Raw genomic sequence first — 10,817 nt, 5'->3', positions numbered from 1 at the left:
TAAAATTTCTATATGGAATAAGCCTTTACATTCTATGACATCCCATATTCCTTCCGATACTAAGTATCTCTGATTCTAGGACATGTTTCACCTAAATCTCCCCCGCCCCCGTTAGAATATAAGCTCTGTGAATGCAAGAGTTTTGTCTGTTTCATTCATTGCTCTGTTCCTGAAGTTCAAATAGTATTAAGCATATAACAGACCCAATGATTATTTGTTAAATATAAGAATGTCTCTCTGTTAAACTTAATGCAGGACCTTGAGCAACACACTTTTCTTCTCTGCATCTCCGAGTAAAAAATTGGATTAGATGGTATCTGATGGTCTTTCCAGGTCTGTCAGTCTGTGATCCCCTTGTGAACTGTGAGCCCTTATTCTTAAGGGCTTTCCAGGCTATGAAGTGAATGAAGGGGTGCTGTTGGGAGGGAAGACAGGGATGAGTAAGGACAAACCTGAGTCAAGAAGAAGAGAACGGGTAACTCCTGGGGCAGGGGACTAGGGCACTCTCTGAAAATAAATGTGACTATCTCCTTGAGATGTAGAGTGTTCTAATTCCAATAAGGGTGTATCACTAGACACTGAGCATACCCCCCAGCATGGTATCATTGCTTCAGTTGAGCCAGCCTGCTCACAAACTGTTCACAGGTCTCTGAGGTTCTTTGGGAAAAACAGCATCACTCCTTTTAAGTGTATTGAAAATATATTTTTTATCTTGATGAAGTGTACAAATGAGAACATTTCTTTAAACAAAGAGTTCCACTGAGGCTCAGCATTACTATGCACCCCCAGACACCCAGAAGGCAGTGACCTCATGTGCCCCTGAGGTTTAGCAGATCAGCTGACAGGTTGGCTGACAGGGCCCAGATTTGCTACCAGATAAGCCAATGAGATATGTGTCATATTTATTGAATACAGAATCAAATACATTGATATAAAAAAAGATTCACACTAGACAACTGCAATTATTTTATTCTGCATTTAGTTTATTTCAAGGGAAAGAAGAGTGTTTTCAATATCGAGAAGCATGCATACATGGGTATTTCCATGCTATTTTCTTTTTTTGTAAGGTGACTTCATGCAAACTAAAAGTAGAGTTCAACTTCCTGGTGACCTAGGAGGGGGAAAAATGTAACAAATATTACTTATTAGTTAAGAGGCTCCTGTCATGTATTATCACAATTATTGTTTTATATTGATGATACTGTTGTTGCATTCAAGTTAGATGAAAGCTGAGGCTCAGAGTGGGTCAGGACAATAATCATATGATTAGTAGGGGACAGACAGACAGATTGAACCCAAGTCTATACTCTGAATTCAGATGTACGTGACATAGTAGGGCATGCTCTAAAAGGAGAAAATAATTGCCTTTCAAACTCAAATGCTAGAATAGTCACAGTTATAATCCAGAGAACCATGTTTTAAATAAACACAATCAATATTTCCTGGCAGAGGATCTCAGTGTCACAAGAAGAGACTGAAAAAATAGAGAAAAATGAACCCAAGTTTTAGGGTTTTCAGCTATTGGGACTCTATGTTCTTTCTCCAGACCCTGGTGTGGGCTCCTTCCCCTGTGGATTTTTCACCCATATGAATCCATGAAGGGTTAGAGTGTGGACTGCACCCTGAAGTACCCAGTCAATTATCCTCCCATCTAATAGTACAAAGACCAGTCACCTTATTCTGAGAATCATTTCACTGCTTAAAACCAGTAGTTCCTGCGGGGCCCACTGAAGATCTTGAAACCCATCTTGGTCGGCAACAAGTTGCTCCTCACCATACTCCCAGATCTGCTCAGCCAGCCTGCCAGGCGATGGGTCATGCAGGTGGCAGTGTTGCAGGCTCTCTTCTGCATGCTGATTTTCAGGATAGAGAAAAAGGAAAGGGCTGTTACTGATAGTAGGTGCTGCCCCACAGAATCATCATGAAAAATTACTACTCTGAGAGGCACCAATAAACCTTAAATAGTTCTGCTAGAAATGGTCATAACAGCAGAATATCACAGGCCATTGGAGAAAGGGCCACAATCACTCCCCATAGACATTTTTAGGGGTGTCAGAAAACCCAAAGGTGGCTCCAGGATATGCCTTTCTGGGCAGGACAGGAGGGAGAGGATGCCCTGTGCTGGGTGGGGCAGGGCATCTCACCGGGAGCCCTCAGTCTTCTGAGCCTTCTCCGACTCCCGAGCCCTCATCTGCTCGTAGTCGTTCACCATCGCAGACAGTAGGAGGCGTGATTCCTCCTCATCCAGGGTAGCAGGATCAAAACGACCATCAGAGACAGACCTAGGGAGGGGAAGCAAGCCCAACACCAGCTCTGAGCCCCGCCGCCCAACACCCCCACATCTAGGATAAGCAGCTAGGTTTCCTGGTTTCTGTGACTTCCCCTGAGGATGTGACTGCCCCATCTCTCAATGGAGAGGGCAAGAGGCCAGTGATCCATCCAAAAATGCTGCTTTTCCAGAATGTAGGCTCTGGTGTGACCTCAAAGAAGTGGTTTCCTCCAAACCTCTAGTAGATTATCTGGGCTTGGGAAAACTGATGGTTAGATTTTCAGGAATTTTATGAACTTAGTTCAATACAGCCATTATTAAAAATTAAATGATAATGGTAGTTTAAATCTGAAAATGGTTTCCGTTTAGTGTATTCTAAATGAAGGTGAGAAATTAGATGTATAGGTCCCATACAGCTAAATAACAAATTTGTTGGCAAAATAATTAGCAGATTAGGATGCGATCCATTTCTCAAATTATGGTTAAAGTAATAAATAGATTTCCTAAAGATACAAATATTTGGTAAAAAGAAATAAGTTATATGAAATTTACAATAAGAATGTAATGTATATGTCTTATGTCTATTTGTAAACTGTGTGCTACATATCTTTGCCTCATAAAAATGATAAATTTCCCAGTGCCCCAGGTCCGAGCACTTGTCTCATGCATCGGGATGGGGAATACATGTATATCCATGGCTGATTCATGTCAATGTATGACAAAAACCACTACAATATTGTAAAGTAATTAGCCTCCAACTAATAAAAAATAAAAAACAAAACAAAAATGATAAATTTATATATAGTTTACATTCATACATTACCAACCCCTCCATGAAAGCCAGATATAGCATGGTACAACTGGGAACACAGAATTTTATGAACTAGGGGCCAGGGGAGGTGAGAGAACCCTAGCAGGGCTTTCTTACCTGAGTGGTGCTGCGTGATACATGCCTGCCTGGTACAAGACCAGGATGCCGAGGACCAAGAATGGGGGGAACTTCCAGAATCCCATGACACCTCTCTGTAAGGGAAGAATAATGTCACCACCTGTAGCAGGTCCAAATTCCCTGAGCCCACTGATCTGGGCTCTGCTCCTGGCTGTGCCTCTAATTCCCTTGCATCCTGACTTCAGGCTGGTCATTTCACTCCCCTTCACCTCCTTGGCAAAGTAGACTTCTGGATGATCCAGTAAGCCTGTAGGATGCTTGGTTTAGAAAAAGAACTGGGTGAGGAAATTTCTGAAGATAGCCCCCTCCCCAGCACCCCACACACTCTCACATACAACCTGTTGGCCAGGACTCCTGGGAGACAGACTGGGTCTCTCACCACAGCTTTTCCCCCTTGTACAACTCAAAGCTGTCGTCCCAGTGCTGGGTTTTCCCCCCTACCTGTAAAGAACTAAATTCTACCAGTCAGTCACTCCACACTTTTGCAAAGAGGACCCTGTAAGAAGCAAGTTGGCAGAGTCTCAAATTGGGACCCAGGACGGAAACTGCGGAAAAAGTTCCCAGAACCCACAACAGGGGCTTTCATTTAATGACTGTCTGCCCTTCAGTCATTGTGCCTGTTTCCCACCAGCCTGCACTGTCCTGGGTTCCAAACACATTTCCCCCGGTCTGCTAGGCATGAGATGTGACCCGTGACAGCACTGGCCGCACAAAGCTATTCCTGCATCAGGATCAGCCTGCAGTACCCGGAAGCTCCAGCATCCCAGACTGACCTAAGCACAGGAGCCGCGGGAGAGAGACTGGAGCCCTTCTAGGCACGAAAAGAGTGAAGAAGAGAGTTTGCAAACTGAGACCATCCAGGGTTACCTGTGGAAGGAGTCTTGCAGAGTAACTCAGCTTGTGTGAAGAGACTTGGACAGGAGTGGACAGAGCCGTTGAGACAGGAAGAGATCCGCTAAGAAAGAGTACTGGAGAGAGAGAGGGAAGCAAGGGGAGAAAGAGAAACAGAATCCCAGCTAAGCAGGAATCTCCGGGCTTACCTGACAGCCGGCACCAGGTGGCTGGGAGCAGAGGAAGGAGCAGCAGCAGTAGCTTTGGCGGCAGGCGACTGCACTCTGGCAGAAGTGGTGGAGACACTTGAGTGCCTCTGAATCCTCCCAGCAGGAGCAGCTGCTTTTATTCCCGCTGCTGTGGGTCTAGGGGGACTCCAGGAGCTCCGGGCAACCAATGAGGGGAAGGATGTGAGCCCCAGAAGGATTGTGTCACCACTTGCGTCCAGAACATGGAGCATCCAGAAGTACCACCCCACTTGTATTTGCATTGAGGTCATTGATCGCGGGGGTGGGAGGGGGGCACAGAGGGGGGTTGGTGAGGACAAATGAAAAACACAGGAAAAGTAAGTTGGAATTTGAGGACAATTTGACGTCACAGTTAACTTTACCTGTTTGCTTTCAAGGGTTTTGAACAGGCACGCGTCCCACTCCATCCCCAGCCGTGCTATCCTGTAGAATAGAATCCAGCATTACAGAGAACACTGACTCCCCTAGATTTGACCATAGACCCCCGTCCAAGAGAATTTCAGGGTTAATGCGCAGCAGAGGTGATGATTCTGTGCCCAAGCGGGGTGTCGGATTCAGGCAGCAGGAAGCACGCACAGCAGAGCAGGGCGTGTGGAGGTGAAAGGATAGAAGTCCAGGACCTTTGTCAGATTTCAACTCTGCTCCGGCTAGAAGTTTGCCAGGTGGTAGGATTGGGGGCTGGAAACTAGTCAAGTCTCAACATACTTATCTCTGAAATGGGACTCATATTCCAGTCTTGAGGGAATGCTATCATTACTAACCATGTACCTGTTCTCCACCCAGTTAGGGATCTGGAAGAGCTTACCAGGGAAGTTCATAGAAGATTCCGTGGGATCACGATACACTTTCCCAATCAACACCCTCCGCAGCTACCTGGAGTCAGGCTGGGTGGTCCTTCATTGGGTAAGGAGGGGCTGGATGCCCCGCTGAGCCTGAGCAGGGAAGTGCAAGGCTTAGATGCCTCCCAGCTTCCAAGCCGACTTCCAGCCCCACGCCTCCTCCCCCACCATTCATCACCTAATGCTCACTCTCCTTCCCCAACCATTTGCCCAGCTGCCCCTTGCTTCCGGCTGCTGTTTGCCAAGATGTTCCAGTGACCCTGCACCCTCATCTACCGCAATTCAGCCCTCTGCTAGAAAGCCCGCCAAGCCTGATGGTGCTGAAGAGTCCTGCGGGCGTGCAATCCCATGCTGGCTTCTGTCTACTCTTACACACCCACAAACTCAGCACTGACTCCAGACATGTGCGCGCGCCCTCATCACAGGCACTCACAAGATGACACCGGTGCCCCGGGGCATCCAGGTGGTGCTCACAGTCCGGCAGGAAGCGCACAGCGCACAGCAGCAGGAATACGTCCTGCGTCCATGACTCTCTGGAATAAACTGCTCTGTAAAACCCGATTCGATTGCCCAGCACCTCGACCCTCCTACACCCTGCTCAACAGGTTTCTGGATCTCCCTGTTGGAGCGACTGCTCTAAGCCTTCCTGGAAGGTCCGAGGTCCTGACTTGTCCTCAGCAGGTAAAATGCAGAGAAAGACGCTTCTCACTGTACACAGGATAGCTGGGTCTGAGTGCACAGCACATGATCCACGCAGCCTGTAGAGACCCTCCAGCGCCGCAAGCACTGCAGCGGCATTGCGGAGCGGGGGGGAAAAACACAGATCCCAGGTAGCTTCTTTTCTCGGGGAGAACTGATACTAGCTGAAATGAGACATGAGTGACCGAGCCACAGGTTTACACCCAGACCTCAGTGTCAAGCCTCATTCCATTCGACACGCCTGCCTCGCAGCACGTCTCTTCCCCTACAGGTTGGTGCTCTCAGGGTTCAGGACATCTAACTTCCAAGATGCCCTTATTCCTATTTTCTGCTTCTTAAACCCAGGGGTGGCACTGATGCAAGGGAATAAAATCTTGGGGCAGGGAAACTAGGTGTCTGAAACTAGCTCTCTTCTGGCAGGATTGCGGCGGTAGGGGCTTCCAGTCGGAAGCGGGCGAGTGCGATTGGGCACAGAGCCGGGAAAGGGAAGATGTGCAAGGGAAGGATTCAGGATGGCGGACCGCGGGCTCCTTCTATCCTGGTGTCTAGAAGCAGAAATCGTGGGCTGAGACCCAGACAGGGATTTGGGGGCTCGGTCCCAAGACCAAATTGACTACCGCGGCAATGCAGATATTTTGCAGCATTTAAGTGGGCTCTGCCACTTAAGACTGTTGTAGGCAAGGCTTTAAAACTCAGGTGGGAAACAGTTTTGCCAAAATGACTTCCAAGACCCAAGGTTTCTGATCTGAAGTCATTTCTAAGTATGGCTATCCTTGGATTGCCTTTTCCTATTGAGAGAACCATTGCCTTCACCAGTGCAATGGTGATGCAAAATGGTTCAGAAAGGAGGACTTCAAAAGCCAAATTTGTAACGCTGTGACTATGTGGGCTCAGAACTCTACTCCTGGCTTCCACGTGTACTGTCAGCCTTCCAAGCTCACATTCATTCCCCACTCTTGAAATCTGCAGGGTCTGCTCCCAGAGACTGCGAATGCAGCCTCCAGCAATTCCAGCTTTTCTTGAAAAGTCAGTCTGTCCAGATGGAGAGGGATTAAGATTAACTCATCCATCAAGTACTCTGAATTTCTAAGGTGTGCTGATGCTGAGTTGAGGGCAAGGTTCAAAAACAAATTGACAGACAAAAACCCCAAGTCCTTTCTTTGAAACAGAGCTGAAAGAGTGTGTTGCACACCAGGTGGCACTCACCCAATGTTTGTTAAATAATGGAAATTAATTTACTGTGGCAGATTTACCAGCCAGTCTCCAAGCTAGTATAGGACTCTAGTCCCAGTCAGCAGAGAAACGAGACCTACTTAGGTAGCACAGCTTTCAACTGATTTCAAAATTGTGAGCTCACATATTTCAGAAACATTTTATTTAACATGCAGAATTGGTTTCCCCATCAAAGTTTCCAGGAATGAGACAAGGAAAGGAAGGTTAACCCTAAGGGTTTTTTTGTTTTGTTTTTTGGTTTTTTTTTTTTTTAAGTCTAGAGTCTCTTACTATGAGACATAAAACCATTCTCCTCTGAGCCCATCCCAGCTTTACCAAGTGAACTCTTGGTGTTCTCAAGGTATGCGCTTCTTTACTTGCAGTATGTGGGCTCAGTAGTTCGGCTGTGGGGACTTAGTTGTTACAACAGTGTGGGATCTTCCCAGACCAGAAAACGAACCAGTGTCCCTTGCATTGCAAGGCTGATTCTTAACCACTGGTCCACCAGACCAGGAAGCCCTCTTGGCTTCTTCTAATAGGCATTCTAACAGGTGTGATGTGGTATTCACTGTGATTTTGATTTGCATTTCTCTGATTAGAATTTCTGAGCACCTTTTCGTGTACTTATTAGGCATCTGTATTTCTTCTTTGGAAAAATATCTATTCAGATCTTCTCCCCCTCCCCTTTTATTTGCTATTGAGTTTGTGAGGCTTTATAGATTTTTGGATATTAATCCCTATTCAATATATAATTTACAAATATTTTCTTTCTTTTAGTAGGCTGTCTCTTCATTTTATTCATGATTTCCCTTGCTGTGCAGAAGCTTTTTAGTTTAATGTAGTCCCATTTGTTTAATTTTGCTTTTGTTTCTCTTGCCTGGGATATCTAGAAAGATATTGCTAAGATCAATGTCAAGTTTACTGAGTATGTTTTCTTCTAGGAGTTTTATGGTTTCTGGTGGGAATCTTATTCCAGATCTTGGAGGGAAAGCTTTGAGTTTTTCATCATTGAGTATAGTGTTATTATATATATATATAGTATAGTACATATATATATACTATATAGTATATATATATACTATACTCAACATTAGTATAGTAACACTATACTCAATGTTACTGTTTGATTTTTCATATATAGCTTTAATTATGTAGAGGCACTTTCCTTCTGTTCCTAGTTGAAAGTTTTTTTTATCATGAAAGGGTGTTCAAGTTTTCCAGATACATTTTCTGTATCATTGAAGATAATCATGTGCATTTTATTCCAATCATTCTTTTACTGTGGAGTAACTAATTCATCAATTTTCATATTTCAAATCATTCTTGCTTTCCAGGAATTAATCTCATTTGGTTATGTTATAGTCTTTTTATGTGCTGCTGAATTCAATTTCTGGTATTTTGTTGAAGATTTCTATGTCCATGATCATAAGGGATATTGGACACTAGGGTTTTTGTTTTGTTTTGTTTTTTTCATTGCAGAATCTGACTTTGGTATCAGGATAATGTTGACCTTGTAGGATAGGTTAGGATGTGGTGCTTTCTCTTTAAGTTTTTGGAAATTTTTGAGTAGCATTGGTATTAGGTTTCTCTAAGTGTTTGTAGTATTCATCAGTGAAGCCTTCAGATCCAGTTTCTCTTTACTAGAAGATTTTTGTTTACTAATTCAATCTCCTTGCTAGTTATATGTGTATTTGGATTATCTATTTCTTTAAGATTTAGTCTTGGTAAATTTTGTGTTTCTAGGAATTTGTCCAGTTCATCTAGGTTAGCCACCTTGTTGATATACAGTTTTTCACAGTACTCACTTATTATTTTTTTATTACTATAAAATTGGTGGTAATTAATGTCTGTGGTATTGTTTCTGATTTAGTAATTTAGTCTTCTTTTTTTCCCCTTAGTCCATCTAGCTAAAACTTTGTTAATTTTGTCAATGTGTTTGAAGAACCAGTTTTGGATTCATTGGTTTTCTCTGTTTATCTAAGCTCCACTTCTTTATCTCTGCTGTAATGTAATATTTCATTCCTTCTGATAGTTTTGAATTCAGTTGTTCTTGGTTTTCTAGTTTCTTAAGTTGCAAAGGTAGGTTGTGATTTCAGATCATTCTTGATTTTTAACGTAAGCATTTGAGGCTGTAATTTTCCCCCTTAGCACTACCTTCACAGCATCGCATAAGTTTTGGTGTATTGAATTTTCATTTTCATTCATCTGTAAGCATTTTCTGACTTCTCTTATTTCTTTGATCCATTGTTTGTTTCAAAGTGTAGCTTCATTTCTACAAGTTCTGATGTTTTTCTGTTACTGATTTCTAACTTTATCCTGTTGTGACTGGTGAAGGTACTTTTTATGATATCTATCTTATTAGTTGATTGTGACTTAATTGGTGGCCTAACAAATGGTCTATCCTAGAAAATGTCCAGGTGGGAAGAATGGGAAGAATATGTATGCTATTATTCTTTGGTAAAGTGTTCTATAGATGTCTATTAGATCTAGTTGGTTTACAGTGTTAAGTAATCTATTTCTTTATCTTCTGTTTGGTTGTTCTATCCATTATTGGGAGTAGGGTAGTGAAGTCTTCAGCTACTATTGAAGAACTGTCTATTTCTACCATCAATTCTGTCAGCTTTTGCTTCATGTAGTTTGCATCTGTTAGTGCATGTGAAAATTTTCATAGTTAATATATTTTCTTGCTGTATTGAGCCTTTTATTACTATAGAATGTCCTTCTTTTTCTCTTGTAACTTTTTTTTAATTTAAGGTCTACTTTATCTGAAAATTCAAAGTCAATTCATGACAAAAACTCTTACCAATGTGGATACGGAGAGAACATCTCACAACATAGTAAAAGCTATTTATGACAAACCCACAGTCAATATAATACTTAATGGTGAAAAGCTGAAAGCCTTCCCACTAAAATCTGGAATAAGACCTTTTCTATTAGCATAGTGTTGGAAGTCCTAGCCACAATAATCAGATAAGAAAAAGAAATAAATAGTATTCAAACTGGAAGGGAAGAGGTAAAATTGTAATTTATGCAGATGACATGCTACTATGTATATAGAGAAAGTCTTAAAGAATCTACACAAAAACTATTAGAACTGATAAACTAATTCAGCAAAGTAGCAGGGTATATGATTAACATACAGAAATTGATTGCATTTCTTTAACAATGAAATATCAAAAAAGGAATGTAAAAAAACAATACCTTTTAGAATCCTCTTGCACTGTTGGTGGAAATATAAATTGATACAGCCACTATGGAAGACAGTATGGAGATTTCTTTAAAAAAAAAAAACTAGAAATAAAACTACCATACAACCCAGCAATGCCACTTTAAGGCATATACCCTGAGGAAACCAAAATTGAAAAAGACACATGGACCCCAATGTTCATTGCAGCACTATTTACAATAGCTAGGAAATGCAAGCAACCTAGATGTCCATTAACAGATGAATGGATAAAGAAGCTGTGGTACATATATAAAATAGAACACTACTCAGCCATAAAAAGAAACACATTTGAGTCAGTTCTAATGAAGTGGATGAGCCTACAACCTATTATACAAAGTGAAGTAAGTCAGAAACAGAAAAACAATTATCATATATTAACACATACATATGGAATCGAAAGATGGTACTGATGAACTATTTGCAGGACAGCAATGGAGATGCAGACATAGGGAACAGACTTATGGATACAGGTAGAGGGAAGGAAGGAGAGGGTGATATGAATGGAAAGAGGAGCATGGAAGCACATAGGCTACAATACATAAAA

At 42.5% G+C, this 10,817-nt stretch overlaps 1 protein-coding gene across 2 annotated transcripts; it reads right to left on the bottom strand.

Moving 5' to 3' along the window:
• Positions 1-978: 978 nt before the first annotated feature.
• On the bottom strand, positions 979-10,301 carry LOC110141757 (calcitonin receptor-stimulating peptide 1). Of its 2 annotated transcripts, XM_020900735.2 has the most exons (8): positions 10,249-10,301; positions 5,103-5,229; positions 4,660-4,720; positions 4,086-4,186; positions 3,198-3,292; positions 2,145-2,282; positions 1,675-1,853; positions 979-1,111 (listed from the first exon to the last, which is right to left on the bottom strand). In XM_020900735.2, exons 5-7 carry the CDS (start codon positions 3,281-3,283, stop codon positions 1,700-1,702), a joined length of 378 nt encoding a protein of 125 aa, XP_020756394.1. In that variant the 5' UTR covers positions 3,284-3,292; positions 4,086-4,186; positions 4,660-4,720; positions 5,103-5,229; positions 10,249-10,301; the 3' UTR covers positions 979-1,111; positions 1,675-1,699. The 2 variants fall into 2 exon arrangements, with proteins under 2 accessions (XP_020756394.1, XP_020756396.1); XM_020900737.2 differs by lacking the exons at positions 4,086-4,186; positions 4,660-4,720; positions 5,103-5,229; positions 10,249-10,301 and adding an exon at positions 4,259-4,377.
• Between the last annotated feature and the right edge of the window lie 516 nt (positions 10,302-10,817).

This window comes from Odocoileus virginianus, chromosome 10 (genome assembly GCF_023699985.2).
Source record: "Odocoileus virginianus isolate 20LAN1187 ecotype Illinois chromosome 10, Ovbor_1.2, whole genome shotgun sequence".
In the NCBI taxonomy this organism is placed as follows: domain Eukaryota; kingdom Metazoa; phylum Chordata; class Mammalia; order Artiodactyla; family Cervidae; genus Odocoileus; species Odocoileus virginianus.
Note: the sequence above shows the minus strand (reverse complement) of the source record. Positions and strands in the feature narration are given on the sequence as shown.

Bases quoted from the DNA above. Each gene is read 5' to 3' on its own strand.
- LOC110141757 (XM_020900735.2), bottom strand. From the start codon at position 3,283: ATGGGATTCTGGAAGTTCCCCCCATTCTTGGTCCTCGGCATCCTGGTC. The intron at 2,283-3,197 runs GTAAGAAAGCCC...TCCCCTCCCTAG, and splicing joins TATCACGCAGCACCACTCAG to GTCTGTCTCTGATGGTCGTT. The intron at 1,854-2,144 runs GTGAGATGCCCT...CCTGAAAATCAG, and splicing joins CAGAAGACTGAGGGCTCCCG to CATGCAGAAGAGAGCCTGCA.